General features: G+C 44.9%; 1 protein-coding gene across 13 annotated transcripts in view; it reads right to left on the bottom strand.

Moving 5' to 3' along the window:
- The window catches only part of TRAK1 (trafficking kinesin protein 1), a 212,177-nt gene that overhangs the window by 94,732 nt on the left and 90,406 nt on the right, over positions 1 to 27,039 (bottom strand). For 12 of the 13 annotated variants that reach the window (XM_054680574.2, XM_054680575.2, XM_054680577.2 and 9 more), the window contains one exon: positions 5,332 to 5,526. Coding sequence is in view for 6 of the 13 variants with exons in the window: in XM_063805623.1 (XP_063661693.1) it covers positions 5,332 to 5,526 (195 nt within the window). In the remaining 7 variants the exon portion in view is untranslated. Of the gene's footprint in view, positions 1 to 5,331; positions 5,527 to 15,439; positions 15,509 to 27,039 lie in introns of those variants that run through there. The other variant, XM_024355427.3, reaches the window with a different exon arrangement.

Raw genomic sequence — 27,039 nt, 5'->3', positions numbered from 1 at the left:
TCTACTTTATGGACACAACTCTAGAGTGGTGAGGAGACCTGCACACAATTCCTGGCCCCACATACCCTGGCTGTGCAAGGCTTAGCAAGTCAATGCACCCCGCACCTCAGGGGCCCCATGTGAACAATGATGGTTGGACTAGATTAAAGGTCTTTGTTGTTGTTGTTTACTTTTAAGTTCAATTTTTAAAAGTTAAAATGGCAAGGGGAGCTGGTTTAATATGCAGGTTCCCAGACCCCCCTCCCTCCTCCCACATAAGCAAAGTAAGCAACTCAGGGTAGGATGGCACCGAAGGCCTCAAGAGCTGCCTGCATTGGTCCAACCCAGTGCAAAGTCCTTGGGTTAGGTCACGGAAAAAAATAAATAGTCCAGGAGATGTTTTTATCTCCTTAGTCAGAAAAGCTGAGCTGAAATGCAAACAAGTCCTCAAAGGATCAGAGGTGAATACCAGTCACTCAGTAAATACTGTTGGCTAATTCCTTAATATGATTTTACAGTAAAAGCAAACAATGGAACAATATTTTGAAACTCTTATTTGCTTCATAACCTTCTCTTCTTAGGAAAAAGGCTGCTCCAGGTAAACTCAGGGAGGGTGGTCAGCAGATCATACGCAGGTGAGATATGGATTTTTTTTTTCCCCTCAATCAATGCTCCTTAACCAAAAAGTTACATAGTACAGCCCCTGGAAGAAGGGACCAAAAACAGTTGCATAGCCACCTAAAGACCAATGCAGCAGCTTTCATGTCTGCTGTCTGCTGCGTGTTATGTGACTACAAAAGTCTACAGCACACACTGTCATTTCCACCAGGGATTAGGGAAGTGTGACCTACAAGCCACAGGATGGAGGTGAAAATAACAGGGAAAAAAGAAACCTCATCTTCAAATTAAGCTGTTATCAAGCTAAGTGTCACTTGGGACAATGCCCTGAGCCATGAAAAAAAATGAATTTTGAATATGTTAGATATATATTTTATTTATTTATAAATAAATAAGCTACTGACAGATTTTGAAACTAAGGTTTTGATGGGGTTTTTGCTTTTTTTTGTATTTCACCAGATGAGTTTCATTCTTAAACAAGAAGTTTTCTTGTCCCCTTTGTAGCTAATCTGAGATACTGGGTAAGAGATGGAGTCAGACCAGACAAACTAGGTCTGACTCACCTTGCTAGGTATGTGACTTTTCCCTAACTTCCCTGAGCCTCGCCATCCTCATGTGCAGAATGCAAGAGTATTAAATTCAGGCCACTCTGAGGATTACCCAGCACACTGCAAGTACCGTACGTTGACTATGCTTTCTCCCAAATGTCCCATCGTTGTGGGTATATTTGTTTTGTGGGTCATTTTAATTTTCTGTGTTTCTCAGACTCAGGAGTTACAGGTCCACCTGACTGGGAGAAGCACTAAAACTTCTCTGAAAAGGTCATTGTACCACCTGGCAAAGGTGGATGCCCAAAGCTTTCTCGCCTCTTCTTAGGAAGTCAAGTGAGGGCCAAATTTAAAAGGTAAAGCCGTGTTTCTCCACTCAGGGGGAGGATGTGCAGGAAGGGGCTGTGTCTGCTCTGATCTGCGTAGCAATGTGTAGCTGGCCCTCTTCTCTAGGATTTCTCACGTAGGGCAGCGTATCAGAACCCCAGCGCTCCTTATCCCCATGCCCGCCCACAACCGAGAACCTCTGCCCTAATCGATGCAGGCTACCTTGTCTTCTCACACGCCTCAAAACTGATTCAACACACTGGTGAGTCACAGCATCTCCAGGGTTACACACGTGTAAACAAACACACGAAACCCAAAAAGGATACCATGCACACAGCAGGACTCTGAACCTGTGCCTTCTGGTGACCACTCTGCCAGTTTGGCAAGTCTCACAGACCCTTTCCTCAGAAGAAAGCTTTGAAGACGTAAAATACAAAGGACTGAAAAGGAAAACAATTCCATCTAAAACTTGAAAAACTCTGGGATATTAACAACGACAAAAAAAGGCTGTGATATCTGATAAGTGCTTCTTTATTAAAGAATAAAAGAAATAAAAGATCTAAATAAATAAAATAAGACAGAATTCCAGTGTATTCCACAACACTGAGCCTTCCACACATCCATTTCACCTATAACAAAAACAGCTCTACCCAACTGTGACATGAAATAAAAGATCTATCAGCACATTTAACAACAAATGTAACTTCATGGCAGTGATGAACAAAGGCAGTTATTCAAAGTATCTGCTTCCACTGAAGCATGACATGAAAATATCTGTGATTTCTACTGGTGACAATATCACAGGTCCTGCTAATACCACTGTGCCTATGTGTGTCTATGTTCATAACTAAAGGAAATGCTGCATTTCAGTTAGAAGTTAATAAAAATAAAAGTAATTTTTTTGCCCCTTTATAAGTGCATGGAACCCCTAAATTCTCTCTACAGACCCTTTAGGGGTCGCAGGACCTTAGTGAGAGAGCTCTGCTCTACAGAGTCCTGTATTTAAGAGTTAACACCTGATCGTTCAATTAACAGGTATTTAGGAAATAGCTATGTTGCTCTAACTACAGGAACCACAGAAGAAGATACAGAATTAAGTTAAGGCTTGGAGGCAAGCACGCTCTAAGAACTTTCAGAATCTCTGCTCAACGTTTATTTTGGTTCTTCCAGTTTTATCATAAGTTATCTACTACCAGGATTTCTCCTTTTTTCTTAACTGTATAACTAAAAACAAAGCAAACAAACAGAAAAGACACTCACTCTCTGTTCAAGTCTACTGTTTGTTTTTTTGTTTGTTTGTTTGTTTTGAGATGGAGTTTCGCTCTTGTTGCCCAGGCTGGAGTACAATGGCACGATCTCAGCTCACCACAACCTCCACCTCCCGGGTTCAAGTGATTCTCCTGCCTCAGCCTCCCAAGTAGCTGGGATTACAGGCATCTGCCACCATTCCTGGCTAATTTTTATATTTTTAGTAGAGATGGGGTTTCTCCACGTTGGTCAGGCTGGTCTCAAACTCCCAACCTCAGGTGATTCACCCACCTCAGCCTCCCAAAGAGCTGGGATTACAGGTGTGAGCCACCACGCCCGGCCTCAAGTCTACTGTTAAACAGATTTTAGAAACTGTGGCTCAGTGTCATGGAGTAAACACTGAGCCTTTCACACATCCATTTCACCTATAATAAAACCAGCCCTACCCAACTGTAGGCATTTTACAGGAATGAAATGAGGCAATTTGTGTGAATGTTCTCTGAAAATTGTGTGGTGTTGCCCAAGGATGGTCTTCCAATTACACTGTAAATGTCAGTGATTAATCAAAGTGTGAATGGTGCCAAGTGCAGTGGCTCACACCTGATTTCCTAGCACTTTGGGAGGCTGAAGCAGGAGGATTGTTTGAGGCCTGGAGTTTGACACCAGCCTGGGCAACATAGGGAGACCCCATCTCTCCAAAAAAAATTAAAAATTAGCTGAGCGTGGTGGTACGTGGTACATACATGTAGTCCTAGCTACTCAGGAAGCTGAGGTGGGAGGGTTGCTTGAGACCAGGAAGTCAAAGCTGCAGTAAGCCATATGTGCACCACTGCACCCCAGCCTGGGCAACAGAGCAAAACTCTGTCTCAACCAAAAAAAAAAAAAAGTGTATGAATGGGACCCAGGTGCCTCCTGTGAGAGAAATGGCCATGATAGGTACTGTAGAATCACAAGAGGGTCTCCTAAGGAAAGGTAAGTAACGCAGAGAGATTTCCCAAAAAATAATTCTGTTACAAACTCTACTATTCTCTTGTGAATTTTTTTGCAGACGTCTACAGTCTGAAAAAAGCAAATACAAAACCTACCAAGGAGGTTACTGTAGACTCAGTTTTCCATACGATACCACATATCTCCTTGGTGGTACAGACATGAATCAACAAAATGACTTGCTAAGAGCCTCCTATATGCTACAAGACACACTAGAAATTCTAAAGCTTTAACTTCAATATGAGTACAATTCTAACATGCTTCATATCTACCCTGGTGTGGATTATTCTGTTATTATCCATACTGAAACTGATTATCTGCAGTATTCACAAAGACTCTGTAGGGTTTATGGGTCGATGTAAGCAAAACCTTTTTCTTATTAATATCTAATAAAGAGAACTGAAAACATCCCTAGATACACCCTAAAGGAGAAACTTGCAGTACCAATTTGTTTATTACAAATAATCTCACAAATTCAAGAAAATTGGAGAGATCAGCCTGTATTAGTAAAAATAATTACAAGAAATCTTTAAAGATGCGACATAAGCTGGTTTTGAACCAAGTTATCTGCAGGTAGGAGGATTGCTATACTTTTTTTTAAGTGACACAGTGATACACAGATATGTAAATTATTGGCTGCCATAAGTTTTTAAAGAGTGAAATTACTTCTAAAAAGGCACATTTTGAATAAATATCAGAATCATAAAGTATTCATTTTTTAAATTATCCTTTTTTTCAAGTCTGCAATATCAAGTTTCACACCCTGGCCATCATGACCACACTGAAAACACTCACCTAGTTTACTGCTTATCCTACCAGGTATCAGCTCTGCAGCCCATCAGAATGACTGGTTTGCTGCTGCAGCGATATTTGGACTCTCCAAACATCCAGCTTAGTGAGCTTTCACACAACAGTTATCAGCCTTGGTACACATATTTTGCTATGTCACATAAATGAGAAGCCTGGATATTCCCAATATCTTTGGTTTTAAATTTAGACAAACTCCTTCCCAGTGAGTTTCTAAGGATTTGTATTTTTGGTAAGAAACAGAAATAGGAACATTTTCAAATTCTTCTGTACAGTCAAAAAAAAAAAAAGTTGGCTCCCACCTATAATCCCAGCACTTTCGGAGGCCAAGGTGGGTGGCTTAAGGTCAGGAGTGCTCAGGTTGGTCAGCCTGGCCAACATGGTGAAACCCTGTCTCTACTAAAAATACAAAAATTAGCCGGGCATGGTGGTGCGCGCCTGTAGCCCCAGCTACTCGGGAGGCTGAGGCAGGAGAATCATTTGAACCCAGGAGGCAGAGGTTGTAGTGAGCCGAGATCACACCATTGCACTCCAGCCTGGGCAAGAGAGCTAGACTCCATCTCAAAAAAATAAATACATAAAAAGTTGGTTCAAATGAAAATCTTACTTGGTCCTCACTCCTCTAAAATTTCTATTCAGAACATTTAAAATTGGGACCTTTTGTGCGGTTAACCCCTACAGCCGCATTTCTTTGACTACCTTTCCAGAGGTGGCAAGCCACATCACAGGGTAGCCAGTACAAGATCTTATTTGGGGCCATGGCTAAGAAGACCTGATCATGATACTGCCATCACAACACACATGGACAACTACTTACGGAAGTATTTTAACGTCTCTTCAATTTGCTCGGTTGTGAGGTCAATGTTGGCATCTGGAGAAATGAGAGGTGTATGGAGCCAGTCGTCGTGGTCATAACCGTAGATGGTGTCGGCTCTTAACTTATAATGGGGCAGCTGCTCCTCCAGCAGGCTAATGATCTCGACTTCCGGAAGATCGGTGCTGTTGCACACATCTAAAGACAAGACAACCAAGAAATGAGAGCCCAGAAATGGCTGTGGCCTTGCTGCGAGTTAACTAAACTTGTAGCCTGTGGCAGGTATCTTCAGTTATTTATCTACAGCACGAAGAAGCTAGACAAGGCTACATCAGGAGTCTTTTTCCAATTTAAATTCTAGTCTCAAAACTTTGAATTGTGCATGCTTACGGCCAAGACCTACCCAAATGTTTCCTGCTGTTTAGTGTCCACTATTTAGGAAGAAAAGCCAAAATTTTTGAGCTTTTATCATCTGAGTTAAGTCTTTCCTCCAACCCTTTCTCTGGCCATTCTCCTTCAAGCGTTCTACATGTCAGCCAAACCAGTATTAATTTCACCAGTATGCCTAACTTCTTCATGCCACTCTTTTACCATTGAAGCTATCCTCCCATCTAGAATTTTGCCTTCATTTAATTTATTCATTCATCTGTTCATTCATCCACACTTCCTTCCTTCCATCAATCCATCCATTGGAATCCTGAGTACCAGGGGCATAGGAGACACAGTGGTGAACACAAGAGTCATGGTCCTGCCCTTGAAACACTTATATCCTTATGGGGCATCCAGCAATTACACCAATAGGTGCCCATCCTTTAAGGAATAGCTTGGTGTTTTGAGCACACCAAGCAGAATTAATCTCTCTTACCCTTTCTATACTGACATGCCATTTTGTCAGAACTTCAGTTACTACACGTATTAAGTGTCTTGTGGGTATTTCAGTGTCTGACTCATCTTGTTGGGAGAGGGCAAACTTCCATACACAGCTACCCTTGATCCACCACCTGTACCCCATAGCTCTTGGCCCAGGCTGTGCTCAGGGGATGCAGACTAATGCCTGTGATGGAGAACCAATTCACACAAAGCACATTAATGCAGGCCTTTAAAATGCAAACATGACAACATGGCAAACATAACCAGGATATGTACCCTACTTCTCTATCCCAGTGCTCACTCATCAAAGCAGAACACAGAGACTGAATTAAATAAGTGCTAATGGGTGAGTGATAATTATCTATCAACTAATTCTGGCATCATCCACTGTATCAGCCCATTTGCATAAGGCATTCCCTATGATGGGAAACAGCCCATGGGAGCAGCAGTGGTTTTGTCAACCCATAAATAAACCAAGTGCCTGTGGTGCACACAACTAGACAGGAGAGGAGAGTTAACTTGGTATTTTGTTCTAGGAATGAGTCTTCAACAAAGAAAAAATTATTCAAAAGATAAGAATATTACTGAGGTTGATTCTTTTTTTTTTTTTTTTAAGACAGTGTCTCACTCTGTTGCCCAGGCTGGAATGCAGTGGCACAATACTGGCTCACTGCAGCCTTGACCTCCGGGCCTCAAGCATTCCTCCCACCTTGGCCTCCCGAGTAGCCAGGACCACTGATGTGCACCACCAAACCCAGCTAATCTTATTTTTTGTAGAGACAAGGTCCCTATGTTGCCCAGGTGGGTCTCGAACTCCTGGGCTCACGCAATCCTCCTGCCTTGGCCCCCCAAAGTGCTGGGATTACAGGCATGAGAAATCTTGCTGGGCCTGAGGTCAATTCTTATCAAAGTCACAGTACCAAGTTCTTGCTTTGAAGCAGAAAACAAAAATAAGAACCTGGATCAAGTAGAGGACCAAACTCACTCTTCAGTCTCCATCCCTCTCCAAGATGTCAGAAGGGGCAGAGGAGAGAAGAAAAAAAAAAAAAATACTTGTGACAAATAAAACCACACAATAGCAGGGAAAATAAAGAGGAGATGCTGAGGACGAACCAAAAGTATGAGGTATTCCTAAACACGGTAAGATAAAATTAAAGGAGAAAGGCCCAGTCTTACATATGAGCATTCACTCGCACATGCGTGCATGTCTGCACACACACAGAAAATGACTGGTGCAGTCAGTGGGAGTAGATCCTGGGGTGCTCCACACGGGAGGCTACTGTCACAGGGAGCAGGAAGGGCCAGGGGCAGGGATTCACTGCAGAACCAAAGCAGGAACAGCAGGGAGAACCAGTCCCTTCCCTGTTCCCCCTGCTTGAGCCAAGGCCAGGAAGGCAGAAAGGCAGTAACTGTGGGGCCTGTACACACTCAGGTAGAACATGGAACACCTCTGCCTGGAAGAAGAGCAATGCCAGAGACTTTGTGTCAAATAAAAAGGCCATTCAACAGGTGAAAAAAATACGGATTCGTGAGAAAAGAGAACCTAGAGTTATGACTCATCACCCTTTGGGCAGGAGCCCACTGAGAACACCTGTCAGCACCCACCCCTCCCGCAGCTTCCTACCATTCCGTACTAACTGCTCTCCCTCAATTCAATATGCAAAGCTTTGCCATAGAGCATTTCCACTCAGGAAGTCAGCATGGTTTTCCAAAATGTCAAGGAAAGGGTTAAAAATGAGAAAGTGAGGACATTCAGAATTTTAGTTGGAGCTTTAGTCCTGGAGGGGGGACTCTATCTCACTGCTGGGACTTCTCTGCCTCATGGGGGAAATGTCACAGCAAGCATACTTGGTATTTCAGCCAGCCAAAAACAAGACCAGACCTGCTCCGTCACTTTGCAAAGCTTTGCTGGGAACAGAAGCTATGTCCTCCCCCAGGCAGAGCAATAGCCCAACCTCAAGGCAGAAGATTTCTCATATTTCTTCCCATCTCCCACTAGCAATAAACCACCATCCAAAGGCTCAAGATGGGCCCACAATAAGCAATATTTCCTCTTCTCACTATCAAGCAAAGAGTTGAGTTCCCATGCAAGTTCATCTCTAGGAAAGACCTCACAGCCACAAAATGCCACCATGTAACTGAGGGAACATGGGGTTAAACAGGGCTGACACCTAGTCGGTAGCATCTCTTGGCTAAACATGGATCTGGTCAAACTGTCTCCACAGCAGCTCCACAAAAGGCAGTGCCAGCCTATCCCTAGTAGAACAGGCAGGGAACCAACACATTCCCGCATGACACACCCACACAACAGGCTGGAATCATCTGGTGTCAATGCTGTTTGGTGGTGGGGAAGGCAACAGACTCCAGAAAAAAAAAAAAAAAAAGTCCCTTCTAAGAAATCTCAGAATAATGTCTCACTTATGAGCATGCTTCCAGTTGCTCAGAAGTTGAGACTTGACCCGTCCTTCCATGTTTCCAGGGCTGAAGGTCAACCTATTTACAGTGTGGGTCCTTGTGCCCATGTGATATCTTTTTCCTTAAAGCATATGACCAGTGAGATAAAGTATCAAAAGGTAAGGCTATGAAAAAATGCCTTTTTAAAAAACTCTGGCCCAGGCGCAGTGGCTCACACCTGTAATCCCAGCACTTTGGGAGGCTGAGGCTGGTGGATCACTTGAGGTCAGGAATTCGAGACCTGCCTGGCCAACATGGTGAAACCCTGTCTCCACTAAAAATATAAAAATTAGCCAGGCATAGCGGCGCACGCCGGTAATCCCAGCTACTCAGGAGGCTGAGGCAAGAGAATCACTTGAACCTGGGAGGCAGAGGTTACAGTAAGCCAAGATCACGCCACTGCACTCCAGCCTGGGCGACAGAGCGAGACTCTGTTTTTAAAAAAAAAAAAAACTCGTATATTTGATTTTTCTGTGACGTGACCAGCCTTATAAACATTAGCAGCAAATTTTCAGATGCTTTAAAGGCCCAAAGAATTAGGACGTGGGATAGGATTATGGAGATGGGCCGTGCAGCTCTCCTTGACCTTGGCCACAAGGCCAAAAGCCCCACAGACCCCCTATGGAAGGAGACACCATGTTTGACTCAAGGACACATCCAAGGCCTGACATCAGGTAAACATAACAGAAGAGTCTTCAAGAATTCCCCAGGAGGCCAGGCATAGTGGCTCACGCCTGTAATCCCAGCACTTTGGGAGGCCAAGGCGGGCAGATCACGAGGTCAGGAGATCGAGACCATCCTGGCTAACATGGTGAAACCCTGTTTCTACTAAAAATACAAAAAATTAGCCAGGCGCAGTGGTGGGCGCCTGTAGTCCCAGCTACTAGGGAGGCTGAGGCAGGAGAATGGTGTGAACCCCGGAGGCGGAGCTTGCAGTGAGCCGAGACTGCGCCACTGCACTCCAGCCTGGGGGACACAGCAAGACTCCGTCTCAAAAAAAAAAAAAAGAATTCCCCAGGAATGCTTTCACCATGCCAAACATCAAGCCAGACCATTGTCTCACCGTCCCAGCAACGTGGCACACAGAGATTTGCCTGTTATTACAGATCAGTATGCTGGGATGCACGAGGGCTGCGGCACATCTTGTTGGTCAAGTTGATTCAGCTAACTAAGCAGCAGATCAGGTAGGAGCAGCCTCAGCTGTTCCACTAAAAGCTGTGATCTCCCCTCCAACACCTGCTACCCAGCTCCTAGGAGGGTGCACTTGAAATGCTGGGGAATTCCCAGGATGTCATCATCAGGAAGTTTTTGTTCTAAACAGGTGGAAGACTTCATACTTGTGGTAGGCATGTAAAATGAAACATAATCACAAATTAGGGAGGTGTTGGAATAATTTTCCCCTTTAAAGCACAGGAAGCAGTAGCCGGGCGCGGTGGCTCACGCCTATAATCCCAGCACTTTGGGAGGCTGAGGTGGGCAGATCACGAGGTCAAGAGATCGAGACCATCCTGGCCAACATGTTGAAACCCCATCTGTACTAAAAATACAAAAATTAGGTGGGTGTGGTGGCATGCGCCTGTAAACCCAGCTACTTGGGAGGCTAAGGCAGGAGAATCACTCGAACCTGGGAGGCGGAGGTCAGGTTGCAGTGAGCTGAGATCACACCACTGCACTCCAGCCTGGTGACAGAGCGAGACTCCATCTCAAACAAACAAACAAACAAACAAACAAAAAAGCACAGGAAGCAGAGGCAAGAATTTACTAACTTGTCTGCAGAACCACGGAGGGTCAGGGACCCGCACAGGACAGGAGCTTATTCAAGCTCCTGCTGTGAATGGACACTGCTGGCCCACCCTGGAGGAAAGGAACCCTTTATGCTCTCTGTGGTCACCATTTCCCCACAGTTACAATTCACATTAGTAACAAGCTAATGTAAACAAGTAAAAATGTGTTCTCAAATAAGTCGCAAATGAAGGGCATCAATTTCCTGACCAATCCCAAAGCCCAAAGGTCCATGGCTTCAGGTAGATATGCAATAACAACAGCCCAAAATCCCACCGACCCCCAGCCTGTCAAACCATCAAAAGGCCAGGCTCAACCATAAGGCCATGCTTACCCCTCGGCATCGCCTCCTTGCCCAGTTACTGTAATGCCCCATGGTGGCCGGCCACATTGTGGCTGGTGCCATTTCTGGAAAAGAGCTTTTTATTTATTTTTTATTTTATTTTTTGTTTGTTTTAAATAGATATGGAATCTCACTGTGGTGACCAGGCTAGTCTCGAACTCCTGACCTCAAATGACCCTCCCATCTCATTCTCTCAAAGAGCTTTTTAAATCATACTGTTGCTCTTTAAAAACCTCCCAGCTCCCTATAAAGTGCTTCATCATTCTGCCTCTACGTTTCTACAGGAGAGGCTACTGAGTGTTTCCCAGTATGCAATTGCCACTTCTTCCTTTTGGTCATGCAACCCCCAAGATGTGGCTGGGCCCACGGCCAACCAGCTAAAAACTGTGTTTCCCAGCTTTCCCTGCAGTAAGGTGTATCCACATGCCTGGTTAACAGGATGTAACAGAACTTCCAAGTCATGCCCTTTCCGTCTGTCCAGTTGCAGAGTTGGCCTGGTGCTGGAGCCATGCTTAGCTAAATTAGTAAAGGCAATGCCCAGGAAATGACCAGAGCTACCTCAGCTGCCTGAAACACCCTGGACCTCCTTCCACTTGAACTTTTAAAAGTAAAAGAAATAAACAACTACCTTATTGAGGCCACAGTTCCAATTACTTTGGTCTCTGTTAAAGCAGCTAACTCAACACCCTAACAGCCTTTCTTACCAAGCCCAGCCTCTGCTATTTTCTCCAATTTCCCTTCACTTAAGGCATACCAACTTCTCACCATTTTCCAAACACATTTTTTTCACAAATCTGAGTTTTTAGACCAGCTGTTTTAGCTCCCTAGAATGCCCTTCACTGCCTAGCAAACTCCATCTTAAAATATCATTCAAATGTCACTCTGTATTGCAAAGCCTCCCTTAACCTCTCTTCTCTGGCTTCCACAGTTCTCAGTACATAAATGACTTCACTACGATGTTAGAAGTGTATTCTCTGTGTCTCTTCCCTACTAATTGTGAGCCCCTCAAGAGAAAAGGCTTTGAATTATCCACCTTACCTTCAGCCCAGCCCTTACTACTTTGCCAGGCAACAGTAAGTGTGAGATGAGTGATGGAACAAGGGAAGGAGAGAGCAGCAGCCGGTGGCAGGTCTAGTCTGTGAATCCCCTGCCTGTCCAGGACAGACACATGCCCAGCCTGCAGCATGAGGCAGGTGGAGCCATCTAGTGTCAAGGTCTTTTCAAACCCACCTCAGTATCACCCTAGGTCTTTATCCAGCATAGAGGAAAGTCCCATGGGATGGTAAATGTCCCCTCAATTGCTCAGCAGATGTCAATCCAATACCTTTCTTATGACATCACTTTGAAAGTAAAATAACCTAAAAGGACTCTTTACCTCTTCAGAGGTATAACCCTTCCTAGGTTTTTCCCAAGGCATAAGATTTGGAATGGACCCTCCTACCCAGGATGTGGGCTTCAGTTAGGGCCACCAGGGAGTGAAGAAAGTGTGCTGGAGCCTGCTTGGCACCTGGAAGGTGCAGAGCTGCAGAAGCAGCTGTGTCCATTCTCCACCTGACTGGGGCTAGATCCTCACCTGCAGAGAGCGGCTAGGAGGAGGCTCCTCCGTCTAGGGATTTGCACTGATTCTCAGGTGACAGGCCAGCTTCACAAAACCTGCCAGGTGCCTGAGGCAATGCTTACATTTTACAGCAAAGGCAATAGCTCTAAATTAGTGTCCAACATTTAACACTCAGAGAACCTCATGTAAATACAGATCTCAGTGGGGCGCAGTGGCTCACACCTATAATCCCAGCACTTTGGGAGGCCGAGGCGGGCAGATCACTTGAGGTCAGGAGTTCAAAACCAGCCTGGCCAACATGGTGAAACTCCGTTTCTACTAAAAATACAAAAAAAAAATTAGATGGGCGTGATGGTGGACGCCTATAATCCCAGCTACTTGGGAGGCTGAAGCAGGAAGAACTGCTTGAACCCGGGAGGTGGAGGTTGCAGTGAGCCATGATCGCAGCACTGCACTCCAGCCTGGGCGACAGAGTGAAACTCCCTCTAAAAACAATAAAAATACAGCACTTTGGGAGGCCAAGGTGGGCAGATCACAAGGTCAGGACATCGAGACCATCCTGGCCAACATGGTGAAACCCCGTCTCTACTAAAAATACAAAAATTATCTGGGCGTGGCAGCACGTGCCTGTAATCCCAGCTACTCGGGAGGCTGAGGCGGGAGAATCGCTTAAACCCAGGAGGCAGAGGTTGGGCAGTGAGCCGAGATCAGGCCACTGCATTCCAGCCTGGTGACAGAGCTAGACTCAGTCTCAAAAAAAAAAAAAAAAGAAAAGAAGAAATACAGATCTCTGGACTCTCAGAAGAAGTCAGCCTATCTAGGATCAAGGGACCTCCTCCTCCACAGAGGAGTTAAATGCTCTGAGTGGTGGCCACCTCCAGAGAGGGGGTGCGATCATTCCAACAGGGTTTCTGGGCCTCGTGCCTGCATGCTGGAGCTTGAGGGCTCTAAGCCCAGGAGAACAGGGACCTGAGTAGCTGCAAGGTGAGCAGAGTGTGCAGAAGAGCTGTCTAGAAGGAAAGTAGCCCTAGACACTCACCCAGTTGGCAGGAGATCTGAGAAAACAGCAAGGGGAGAGGGAAGAATAAAAGACAGGAGAGAGAAAGAGGAAAAACCTAGTGAGAGAAAGCTCAAGCAAAAGCAAAGGAGGAGAGAAGAACAGGAGAGGGAGGAAAGGAATGCCAGAAAGAGGCAATGGCAGGAAACCAGCACCACAACTGCCACCTGCTGGAAGCCAAGAGGCCCTGGGTGCCGGCCAGGAGCACAGTTTCAAGAGTTTGGAGAAACGACGCCCAGCCTTGGTTCTGCCCCCTCAACTTCGTCCTATCACTCTGGCAAATCACATGTTCATATGCCTGGGACTCAGTTTCTTCATCTGTAGAACAAAGGTAAGTGGCTGCAGAAAAGCTTTCTTCATACCCTAAATTTCTCTGAGCGGTGAGAGCAAGAGTTGCACATTCTGAGGGCTGTGTCTGGGGGGCAGCCGCCACTCACAGCACTTCCTGGTGACGCCCCCAGTCCTTGACATGCTGACTCCACCCAAGAGACCAGGGATCTGTATTTTTATGAGAGTCCCTGATTTCTAAATGTTGAATACTGAGGGCCAGATTAAACATGCATGCCTCCAGTCTGCACACTGGGACTTCCATCCTGGCGCCACACTCTGGGACTTCAGAGAATGCTACAGACCACATTAAAGGTGACAAAGAACAAGAAAAGGGACCTTCGCTCATCAAATAGTGGCCACCATACAGAGGTCCATCTTTTTTATTTTTTTCCTCCCTGTCCCTCTCCCACTCCATTTCTTTACCCACCAACTTTCCACTTGGCCATCAGAGAGGTGGGTGCAGAGCATGACCCCTGGCTATGCTTGGGGAGGCAGGTGTTCTGGCTAGAGGCAATAACCCTCTCTCATGACACATTACCCATGGCAGTGACTGCAAATCCACAGCAATGTTTTAATGACTTCACAAGACAACACTCCTCACCTACTCAGCCACTTGGAAACCATTCTGTACAGACTCGGAAACAATTCCATTTTCTTAAAATTATAAGGATTAAAGGGCAGGAAAAAAGACTTATACATAGGCCACACTGGTGCTGGAGATGTATGTGATACTTTGTAAGTGGTATCTGACAGACAACCTTCTAGAAAATTCCTCTCTATCAAGGGACCATGCAGTTTACAGCTTTAGCTGAACATCTTCAGAGATTCAGTCTTAGTAATTACTTTCCATACCACAAAAGTTGTGATTCCACAAATTACAGAGGACATTAGAGCTAAAAACTACTGGCGCAAACTCCTCATTGAATGGAAAAGGACACTGTGTTCAAGCTGAGGAGGTGGCCAAATGTCACAGAGCAAACCAGCAGCAGACTCGAGATGGGTGCTTGGCCTGCGGCAGGTCCCACCATGCAAGAGGCCTCGGGATGTAGCGACAGCACCTCCAGATGCTGATTCGCGTTCCGCTGTTTGCCCAGCACCCTGAACCCTGCCTGGTAACTAGTAAGTGTTCAATAAATGTTTGCTGAACAACGCAAAGCACTTGTATCTATTACTGCCTTTCATTTACTCTCACAAGCCAGCAGGCAGTGCAGGATGAGGATTGGGAACACATTTCATAAATGAAGAGACCCAGATCTAAAAGACAGAAGGGGAAACTGTGGCCCTGCAAGGTTCAGAGACATGGGGGAAGTCTCAAGGTTAAGCAGTGGCAGAAATGGAAGCAAGACCTCCGACTCCACCCTGGCTCACACCCCAGCCACAAAGGGACAAGGGATAGGTCCAAGTCTTCCTTTTCTGCCTCTCTCCCCACTGAGGGACAGCTCACTTGCTGTGAACAGCAAAGGGGATCTCCAGAAGAGAGGACAAGCAGAGAAACCCTCATAGGATGGGAAAGGAAAGACTAACTATGCTTCAGAGACAGGAACGAAAACCAACACTGGGGAGTTCTCTAGAATGCCATGGCCTTAATTACCAACAGAAGAAACGCTTTCTAAGAAAACGGACACAAAATTACACAGTTGAATTCCACATAGCCTGGTGTCACGTATCGAGTTACCATCTACTCACACATACATGCACCAGCCCCGGTGACACGTACCCCCAAAGAAGCAGTCGCACAGAGACAGCCAATCCAGCCAACTCAGCCGTGTTTGGAAACAGGGTGTCCGACGTGAGGCTAAAGGGCAACTGAATGTGGCGCATTCCACTTGGGCATGCCAGTTTGTTGCTCAACAAGAAAGGACAAGAAGGGCAGGGCAAAGGAAAGGGAGGAAGGATCCTGTTACGGAGGCCCCAAAATGTCACAACTAAAAAAAAACAGGCGATAATTACAGTACAGGTTATTAGTGTTAGATTGATTCTAATATTAAAACACAAAGCAAAAATTGTACACAAATTTATTTTAAACGTAAAAGTTAACATGTATAAGTTCAGCCCAGAGTTAAATCTCCAGGAGAATACTCAAAAAATAGACTATTACTGTCGATTTGAATTTGTTTTGCTAGGAAATAAAAAGATAAAATACTTTTGATTTCCAATAGTCATGGTAACTTCTCTTAAAAGCATATGTTGGCTGGGCACAGTGGCTCACGCCTGTAATCCTAGCACTTTGGTAAGCGGAGGCGGGCAGATCACTAGAGGCTAGGAGTTCGAGATCAGCCTGGCCAACACAGCAAAACCCCATCTTTACAAAAAATACAAAAATTAGCCAGACGTGGTGGTGCACGCCAGTAATCCCAGCTACTTGGGAGGCTGAGGTATGAAAATCGCTTGAACCCAGGAGGCAGAGGTTGCAGTGAGCTGAGATCGCACGATTGCACTTCAGCCTGGGCAACAGAGGGAGACTCTGTCTCAAAAAAAAAGAAAAAAAAAATTAAGTATGTTACATGCTACAATTATCATATAACCAAGGGAAGATTATTTTACATGAAAATATCCAGTGCTGTATGAATGTAATTAAAGTGCTCACAACTGAACTAGTGTTTAGACAGATGGAGCTGGTGTAAATTGGAACAACACTTGCAGTAAACAGTTTGACAGTATGTTTAGAGAACCAAAAATGTGTCCATGATCCTTAAACCAGTAATTGCACCTGGGATTAAATCTAAGAAAGGAATAAAAACAATCTGAAGTGTAAAATTCATAAGCATGTTTACGGTACACGTGACAAAGTTAAAAACATGCATAACCAGGTTCCTCAGAAAGTCAAACACAATTACCATATGTTGCAGCAATTTCACTTCAGCAAATTCCTGCCACTGCTTATATCTCAAAAGAAGTGAAAGTGGGAACTCAAACAGATATTTATACACCCGTGTTCTTAGTAGCACAGATAAAAACAATCCTAACACCCATCAGCAGATGAATGGATAAACAAAATGTGTAGATATACTGGAGTATTATTCAGCCACAGTAAGCAATGAAGTACTAATATACGCTGCAACATGGTGAACCTTGAAAATATTATGCTAAGTGAAAGAAGCCGGCCTCAAAAGACCACATATTGAATGATTCCATTCATATGAAATGTCCAGAACAGGTAAGTCCACAGAGACAGAAAGCAGATTAGCAGCTGGCAGAGGCTAAGGGAAAGGGACAATGTGGAGCGACTGCTAATGGGGAGGTGGTTTCCTTTTGGGGTGATGAAAATGTTCTGGAACTAAATGGTTATGGGTGCACATTTTGAATGTACTAAACGCCACTGAACTATACCCTTTAAAATGTTTAAATGGGCCCAGCCCAGTGGCTCACGTATGTAATCCCAACACTGTGGGAGGCCGAGGCAGGACGATCACTTGAGCCCTGGAGTTTGAGACCAGCCTGGGCAACATAGTGAGATCCCGTCTCTATAAAAGAAAAACGGTGCTTTTGGCCAGGTGCAGTGGCTCATGGCTGTAATCCCAGCACTTTGGGAGGCTGAGGTCGGTGGATCACCTGAGGTCAGGAGTTCAAGACCAGCCTAGCCAACATAGTGAAACCCCGTCTCTACTAAAAAATACAAAAATCAGCCGAGTGTGATGGCACACATCTGTAGTTCCAGCTACTTGGGAGGCTGAGGCAGAAGGATCGCTTGAACCCAGGAGGCAGAGGCCAAGATCATGCCACTGCGCTCCAGCCTGGGCAACAAGAGTGAAACTCTGCCTCTCTGCCTCAAAAAAGAAGGGTAGGGGTAGGGGTAGGGGTAGGGGTAGGGGTAGGCGTAGGCGTAGGCGTAGGAGTAGAGTAGAGTAGAGTAGAGTAGAGTAGAGTAGAGAGTAGAGAGTAGAGTAGAATAACAATGCTTTTAAGAAAATTAATTTTTTTAATGGTTAAATGGCAAATATTATGTTTGTTTTGTTTTGAAGAGATAGGGTCTCATTCTGTCACCTAGGCTGAAGTGCAGTGATGCAATTATGGCTCACTACATCCTTGAACTGGGCTTAACTGATCCGCCCACCTCAGCCTCCCAAAGTGCTGGGATCACAGGCATAAGCCACAGTGCCTGGCCTATAATACTTTTTAAAATGACATTGTTAGGCCAAGTGCGCTGGCCCATGCCTGTAATCCCAGCACTTTGGGAGGTCAAGGCAGGAGGATCACTTGAGCCTAGGAGTTCAAGACCAGCTTGGGCAAGATGGGAAGACCTCATCTCTACAAAAAAAAAATTAAAAATCCAAGTGTGGTGGCACACACCTGTAGCCCCAGCTACTGGGGAGGCTGAGACAAGAGGATTCCTTGAGCACAGCAGTTAGAGGATGCAGTGAGCTGTGACCATGCCACTACACTCCAGCCTAGGAGACAGCAAGACCCCATCTCTTAAAAAAAAACAAACAAAAAATTAGTTGGTTTTTTTTTGAGACAGAGTCTTACTCTGTCACCCAGGCTAGAGTGCAGTGGCATAATCTTGGCTAACTGCAACCTCCATCTCCCAGACTCAAGAGATTCTCGTGCCTCAGCTTCCCAAGTAGCTGGGATTACAGGTACGTGTGAACAAGCCCGGCTAACTTTTGTACTTTTAGTAGAGACACAGTTTTGCCATGTTGTCCAGGCTGGTCTCGAACTCCTGAGCTCCAGTGATCTACTCGCCTTTGCCTCCCAAAGTGATGGGATTACAGGCATGAGCCACTGCTCCTGACCTTTTTAATTGTTTCCTTTTTTTTTTGAGATGGAGTCTCGCTCTGTCGCCCAGGCTGGAGTGCAGTGGTGCAATCTCGGCTCACTGCAACCTCCACCTCCCAGGTTCAAGTGATTCTTGTGCCTCAGCCTCCCAAGTAGCTGACCCAGCTAATTTTTGTATTTATAGTAGAGACGGGGTTTTGCCATGTTGGCCAGGCTAGTCTCGAACTCTTGAACCCAGGAGGCGGAGGTTGCAATGAGCCGAGATCGCGCCATTGCACTCCAGCCTGGGCAACAGAGTAAGACTACGTCTCAAAAAAAAAAAAAAAAAAAAAAGTAAGAGCTGAGGAAAGGGATTAGATTACCATTAGGTTCATGGAATTCCTCTTCCCAAACTTTCCTTGGAGTCTTAGTACACTCTGGAGTAGGGGCTACTTTTTGACCAGAGAAGACACACACCTGGTATAGAAAAGTGCTTTGAAAACCAGTCTCCTGAAAAGGGGAGAAGCTCGGGAAGTGTGAAAACTCTTTTCTAGATTTGAAAAAAAAAAAAAAGAAGATGTCAGCCCACAGCATCTTTCAAAACAAGTGTTGGCAAATTTCATACTTATCCCTGTAAAATACTATATAAGGTATCAAATTTTGTCATAGGGGTTACAAAACTATAAACCCAGCCCAAAACAGAATGATCTTCGTGTAATTTTTAATAAATAAGAAAATAATATGGGTTTAATCAAAATAGATGCATTTTGAATTTAGTAAGATTACCATAACTAGGGCTGGGCGCAGTGGCTCACACCTGTTATCCCAGCACTTTGGGAGGCCTAGGTGGGAGGATCACGAGGTCAGGATATCGAGACCATCCTGGCTAACACAGTGAAACCCCGTCTCCACTAAACATACAAAAAATTAGCCGGGCATGGTAGTGGGCGCCTGTAGTCCCAGCTACTCGGGAGGCTGAGACAGGGTAATGATGTGAACCCGGGAGGCGGAGCTTGCAGTAAGCCAAGATCGCGCCACCGCACTCCAGCCTGGGCGACAGAGTGAGACTCCGTCTCAAAAAAAAAAAAAGGATTATCATAACTTCTAATCCTGTGGCTTTAGGCAGCCTAGTCCACGGACAATAAGGAGGTTTGTTTTGGGAAAGGACTGGTATCCTCTTTGTTTCAAAGCTAAACTATGAGTTCCTCCCAAAGTTGGTTCTACCTGTGTCCAGGAATGAATAAGGACAGCTTGGAGGTTAAGAGCAAGATGGAGTCAGTTAGGTCAAATCTTTTTTCACTGTCTCAGATTTTCTGGGTTCACAACTCCTTCTGGGCCTTCTGTCTGGAACACTTTTCCCTTCTCTGCCAACCACCCCTTTGCCCTCTGATCCCAGATGGACTGACTTCTTCAGGGCCACCTCTCTAGATAGGTGGGCTAAGTTACCCCCTTGGCCCCTGGCATTTTCCACCCATCACAATTTGTAGTCACTGATTTAGTGATTGATTACCAGCAGTCTCTGTCATTGGACTACACAGCTCTAAGAGGGCAAAGACAGGGTCTGCTCAGGGCCAGAGCAGACACTGAATAAATGCTGCAGAATGGAATGAGCAGCCATCTGGTTCTTCACAAGCACCTGCAGTGCCCTGCACTGGGAAAATCGACCCTTACAAACACTGAGCAGAGCGGCCAGGACCTTCACTGAACACCTGTGGGAGACCTGGGGCTTTTGCCAAAATGATGCCTTTCTCCTGGTCACAAAAATACACAAGGCAAGACTTGCTTTTCTGTCTTCTACTCCTCTACTCCTTCCTGGGCCACAAAAAGCTTGGTTGTCAAATGGCAAAGCTCACACCCCACCTATAAAAGGCAAGGGGCTCAGCCAGGACAACAAAATTCAACACATGAAGCTGAATTGGGCAAGGGAAGTCAGAATAGTGTGAATGTTTACAACCCTCAATGGGAAAAAAGCTCTTCAGCTCTTATGCTGCAAAGGCAGGAGGAACCCTTTCAGGACTACTTCATAGGAACTTAAAAAGCTCTGTGTGTAGGAGTCCATCCCCAGAGAGGAGCACCTCAGCCTTGCATGGCTCTCGGCTTACAGGGGGCTGTATTTTCTCCTGTGCTCACCTTAGCAGAAGCCCCAGATCCATCAACCCCCACCCCTCAACACACACACACACACACCCCCCACAGCCTTTCCCGCTATTGTTTGTGTGGCTCCAGCCACAGCCAGGAACTGCCTGTCTGGGCTATTCAAGTTATCCCCACATGGACAGTTTTTATAAGTGTTCTGGTTACAAAGTTGCATTACTCCTGGTATTTTTAGTGTCCAATTTTGCAACACACACAAAGTTTATAGATACATATATATATACTTTAAGTTCTAGGGTACATGTGCACAACGTGCAGGTTTGCTACATATGTATACATGTGCCATGTTGGTGTGCTGCACCCATTAACTCATCATTTATATTAGGTATATCTCCTAACGCTATCCCCCCCGCCACCCCTACCCCATGACAGGCCCCGGTGTGTGATGTTCCCCATCCTGTGTCCAAGTGTTCTCACAGTTCAATTCCCGCCTGTGAGTGAGAAAATGCGGTGTTTGGTTTTCTGTCCTTGTGATAGTTTGCTGAGAATGATGGTTTCCAGCTTCATCCATGTCCCTACAAAGGACATGAACTCATCCTTTTTTATGGTGGCATAGTATTGCATGGTGTATATGTGCCACATTTTCTTAATCCAGTCTATCATTGATGGGCATTTGGGTTGGTTCCAAGTCTTTGCTATTGTGAATAGTGCCGCAATAAACATACGTGTGCATGAACACACACAATGTTTTCAGGAACAAATACATAGTTAAAGAATGCCTGTGTAAAGTTTAATTTTGCACACTCAAAGCGATCAGTCATTTTCCTTATAGTTCTAGCCTTTATACCATGCTTAGGATGGACTTTCCCATCTCAAGATTAGTAAAATATCCAGCAATATTTTCCTCTAGCACTTTTACAGTTGAATTTTTAACATTATATCTTTTCTTTCTATTTTATTTTAACTGCTGTTTGCTGAGCAGGGCTAATTCACAGGCAGTGTGCCTAGGGTAGCAGCCAACATTACATCTTTGAATCACCTTTTGAACCATCTGGATTTTATTGGGTTTGATGGAGTTATGCAGGGATCCAGCTGCACTTTTTTATAATGATAACAAACACATCAGTAATAATGGTAAACACTTATGGAGTGGTACGATAAGCACTTATAAGCATTTACATCCATTAACTCATTTAATCCTCCTAAGAGTCCTAATATTTATCCCCGTTTGACATAAGAATGAATACACTACAGCACAGAGAAGTTGAATACCTAGACCCACATCACATAGCCTGTAAATAGTGAACTGGTTTTCTAACAGAGCCTGAACTCGGAGGTCAAAATCCTAACCACCACTCACGCCTGCCCCTGGCCCCAAAGATCCTGACCTCACTGATTAAATAATCCCTCCTTATAACTCTTCTTTCTCTAAATTTTCTCCTAGCCCAACTTCCAGTCTTTTGCATACTTTGAGAATTTCTTAAGCAAAGCACATAGATAAAGCTTCACTTTTTGACCCATTCTGAGACTTTGCCTTCAAACAGGAGCATTATGGTCAAATTGGGCAAGACTCATCTTACTATTGTCATGCCTCTTGGTGGTTCAACTTCTGGAGGTTTCATCACTTTGCTGTCTTTTGCATTGTAGAGTATGTGCTACCAGATTCTTTTTTCTTCTAGTGATTTAGAACAGAGCTTCCACAAGCAGTGCTGGGAATGGAGGGTGCCAGGTAGTGTCCGGGGTGACCATCAGCTAAGAACTACTTCCATCATTTACCCATCATGCTATGCAAATACCACTGTTTTCTTGTCAGGGTCATGATGTGGGTTAGGTTAGGGAATGCTAATGTTGAATGTTTGAATCTTTTTTTTTTTTTTTTTAAAGGCAGGGTCTCACTCCTGTCACCCACGCTGGAGTGCAGTGGTACGATCACAGCTCACTGCAGCCTCAACTTCCTGGGCTCAGGTGATTTTCCCACCTCAGCTTCCCAAGTAGCTAGGACTACAGGCAGGCAGCACCACACTTGGCTAATTTTTTGTATTTTTAGTAAAGATGGGGTTTCCCCATGTTGCCCAGGCTGGTCTTGAACTCCTAGCTCAAGGGATTCACTTCACTTGGCCTCCCAAAGTGCTGGGATTACAGGCTTGAGCCACTGCCCCCAGCCTGCATCATATTTTTAATTATAGTCAAGGAGACATGGTAGACACATGGTGGCCATCCGCTATCCATACTCTTCTTAGTATCAAAGCTCTGAGCCCCATGGAAAAACTACATTTCTTAGCCTCCCCTGCTGCAAAATGAGACTACAAGGCTAAGTGTTGGCCAATGAGATAAAAGCACTGGTGTGAGAGCCTTTCTCAAAGGCTGCCTTCCCTACATCCTGGAATTCAGACATGATGGCTGGAGCTTCAGCAGCCTTCTTAGATGTGACATGACCTTAAGGATGGAAACCACATCTAGTATGGTAGAACTGAAGGACAGGAAGAGCATGGGACCCTGGGGACAGCAGGGCTGCACCAGTACTGCACAGTCTCCCTCTGAACTTCTTATACTTTAGAGAAAAATAAATTCTATAATGTGAAGCCACTGTTCTATACAGCCAAACTTAATCCTTACTGATACAGATAGTTACCTTTAAAGGTACTATCTGTACAGGCAAAGAGGTTAACAGACCAAGAGGTTACAGGCTAAGAGGTTAACCTGTATTTTCCTAATTATCCACAGCAAAAATAGAATAATCTTTTTGCACTTAATCTCACCCATCTCCCTCCAACCTCTTGGGTTTTACTGTTCTAATCTGGGAGTTCAGATGAAGTTTCCTGTTTATAAATAATTAATTTTTTTTTTTCTTTTTTGAAACGGAGTCTTGCTCTGTTGCCAGGCTGGAGTGCAGTGGCACAATCTTGGCTCACTGCAATCTCCGCCTCCTGGGCTCAAGCAATTCCCCTGCCTCAGCCTCCCAAGTAACTGAGACTACAGGCACGCACCACCACGCCGGCTAATTTTCGTATTTTAGTAGAGACGGGTTTCATCATGTTGGCCACGATGATCTCAATCTCCTGACCTCATGATCCGCCCGCCTTGGCCTCCCAAAGTGCTGGGATTACAGGCATAAGGCACTGCGCCCAGCCCAAATAATTGATTTCTTAGACTTGCTTTCTGTTGTCCAAAAACATTTCTACCTAATGTTTATGATTAGACTCTGTAAGGCTTTCAAGGTAGCCTGAGCAGCTGCCAGAGTTCAAGGCCCACATCCCTCCCCCTGTCCTGACTGTCCTGTCTTCCCCTTCAAAGGTGGCTCTAACTAGGGGACAAGCAAAGTTAGCTGGCAATCAAGGGGTAAATTCTGGAAAAGTTAAGTGCCACATTAGGAAAACTTATTTTATTAATAGCACAAAATCTCATGAAATCACAATGCCAACTGTGCCTCTACCATTCAATGCATTCATCTGTTTTATTGTTAATCTAAATTATTTCCTGAACAGGAAATTCTGTTTAAAAACGAACAATGGTTACTTTTTCAAAACATCAAATGAGATCATCTGGATATTAAAAGATTTCAAACTCATCCAAAAAATATTAGTCTGACAATATGCAGTTAAGAAAAACAAATATACCCTGACAGTAAAATGATTCCACATTTACTTGAACCAATTTTCCAATAAACACAAACATAAATTCAAAATGTGGAAAATTCCAAAGGACAACCTTTACAAAGCAGAATACAAATAAATAAATACAACATTATAATTTTAAAAAGTAATTATTCAGGTGATAGAGTCACTATACACAAGACTCCAGTGCACATAAAGTGTCTATTTTGTTGTTATTATTATATTTTTATTTTTTATCTTAAATAAAGAAGAGGTCTCACTATGTTGCCCAGGCTGGTCTCAAACTCTTCTTGTTGAATTGATCCCTTTACCATTATGTAATGGCCTTCTTTGTCTCTTTTGATCTTTTTTGGTTTAAAGTCTGTTTTATCAGAGACTAGGATTGCAACCCCTGCTTTTTTTTTTGTTTTGTTTTCCATTTGCTTGGTAGATCTTCCTCCATCCTTTTATTTTGAGCCTATGTGTGTCTCTGCACATGAGATGGGTCTCCTGAATACAGCACACTGATGGGTCTTGACTCTTTATCCAATTTGCCAGTCTGTGTCTTTTAATTGGGGCATTTAGGCCATTTACATTTAAGGTTAATATTGTTATGTGTGAATTTGATCCTGTCATTATGATGTTAGCTGGTTATTTTGCTCGTTAGTTGATGCAGTTTCTTCCTAGCATTGATGGTCTTTACAATTTGGCATGTTTTTGCAGTGGCTGGTACTGGTGGTTCCTTTCCATGTTTAGTGCTTCCTTCAGGAGCTCTTGTAAGGCAGGCCTGGTGGTGACAAAATCTCTCAGCATTTATTTGTCTGTAGAGGATTTTATTTCTCCTTCACTTATGAAGCTTAGTTTGGCTGGATACGAAATTCTGGGTTGAAAATTCTTTTCTTTAAGAATGTTGGATATTGGCCCCCACTTTCTTCTGGCTTGTAGAGTTTCTGCTGAGAGATCTGCTGTTAGTCTAATGGGCTTCCCTTTGTGGGTAACCCGACCTTTCTCTCTGGCTTCCCTTAATATTTTTTCCTTCATTTCAACTTTGGTGAATCTGACAATTATGTGTCTTGGGGTTGTTCTTCTTGAGGAGTATCTTTGTGCCATTCTCTGTATTTCCTGAATTTGAATGTTGGCCTGCCTCGCTAGGTTAGGGAAGTTCTCCTGGATAATATCCTGAAGAGTGTTTTCCAACTTGGTTCCATTCTCCCCGTCACTTTCAGGTACACCAATCAGACATAGATTTGGTCTTTTCACATAGTCCCATATTTCTTGGAGGCTTTGTTCGTTTCTTTTTACTCTTTTTTCCCTAAACTTCTCTTCTTGCTTCATTTCATTCACTTGATCTTCAATTACTGATATCCTTTCTTCCAGTTGATCAAATCGGCTACTGAAGCTTGTGCATGCGTCACATAGTTCTCGTGCCACGGTTTTCAGCTCCATCAAGTCATTTAAGGTCTTCTCTACACTATTTATTCTAGTTAGCCATTTGTCTAATCTTTTTTTAAGACTTTTAGCTTCTGCTGGGCGTGGTGGCTCATGCCTGTAATCCCAGCACTTTGGGAGGCCGAGGCGGGTGGATCACCTGAGGTCAGGAGTTCGAGACCAGCCTGACCAACATGGAGAAACCCCGTCTCTAATAAAAATACAAAAAAATTAGCTGGGTGTGGTGGCACATGCCTGTAATCCCAGCTACTTGGGAGGCTGAGGCAGGAGACTCACTTGAAGCCAGGAGGCAGAGGTTGCGGTGAGCCAAGATCGAGCCATTGCACTCCAGCCTGGGCAACAAAAGCGAAACTCTGTCTCAAAAAAAAAAAAAAAAAAAGATTTTTAGCTTCTTTGCAATGGGTTTGAACATCCTACTTTAGCTTGGAGAAGTTTGTTATTACCGATCGTCTGAAGCCTTCTTCTCTCAACTCGTCAAAGTCATTCTCTGTCCAGCTTTGTTCCGCTGCTGGCGAGGAGCTGCATTCCCTTGGAGGAGAAGAGGTGCTCTGATTTTTAGAATTTTCAGCTTTTCTGCTCTGGTTTCTCCCCATCTTTGTGGTTTTATCTACCTTTGGTCTTTGATGATGGTGACGTACAGATGGGGTTTTGGTGTGGATTCCTTTCTGTTTGTTAGTTTTCCTTCTAACAGTCAGGACCCTCAGCTGCAGGTCTGTTGGAGTTTGCTGGAGGTCCACTCCAGACCCTGTTTGCCCGGGTATCACCAGCGGAGGCTGCAGAATAGCAAATATTGCAGGATGGCAGACGTTGCTGCCTGATGCTTCCTCTGGACGCTTCATCTCCGAGGTGCACCCAGCTGTATGAGGTGTCAGTCGGCCCCTACTGGGAGCTGCCTCTCAGTTAGGCTACTCGGTGGTCAGGGACCCACTTGAGGAAGCAGTCTGTCCATTCTCAGATTTCAAACTCCATGCTGGGAGAACCGCTACTCTCTTCAAAGCTCTCAGACAGGGACATTTAAGTCTGCAGAAGTTTCTGCTGCCTTTTGTTCAGCTATGCCCTGCCCCGAGAAGTGCCCCCAGAAGTTCAGCTATGCCCTGCCTCCCTACAGAGGCAGGCAGGCCTCCTTGAGCTGCAGTGGGCTCCACCCAGTTCGAGCTTCCCGGCTGTTTTGTCTACCTACTCAAGCTTCAGCAATGGTGGATGCCCCTCTCCCAGCCTCCCTGCTGCCTTGCAGTTTGATCTCAGACTGCTGTGCTAGCAGTGAGTGAGGTTCCGTGGGCGTGGGACCCTCCAAGCCAGGCGCAGGATATAATCTCTTGGTGTGCTGTTTGCTAAGACCATTGGAAAAGCGCAGTATTAGGGTGGGAGTGTCCCGATTTTCCAGGTACCATCTGTCATGGCTTCCCTTTGCTAGGAAAGGGAATTCCCCGACCCCTTGCGCTTACTGGGTGAGGTGATGACCCTTCCTGCTCCATGGGCTGCACCC

Source organism: Pan troglodytes, chromosome 2 (assembly GCF_028858775.2).
Source record: "Pan troglodytes isolate AG18354 chromosome 2, NHGRI_mPanTro3-v2.0_pri, whole genome shotgun sequence".
NCBI classification, from domain to species: domain Eukaryota; kingdom Metazoa; phylum Chordata; class Mammalia; order Primates; family Hominidae; genus Pan; species Pan troglodytes.
The sequence above is the reverse complement of the archived record's forward strand: the minus strand, read 5'-3'. Positions and strand labels throughout refer to the sequence as shown.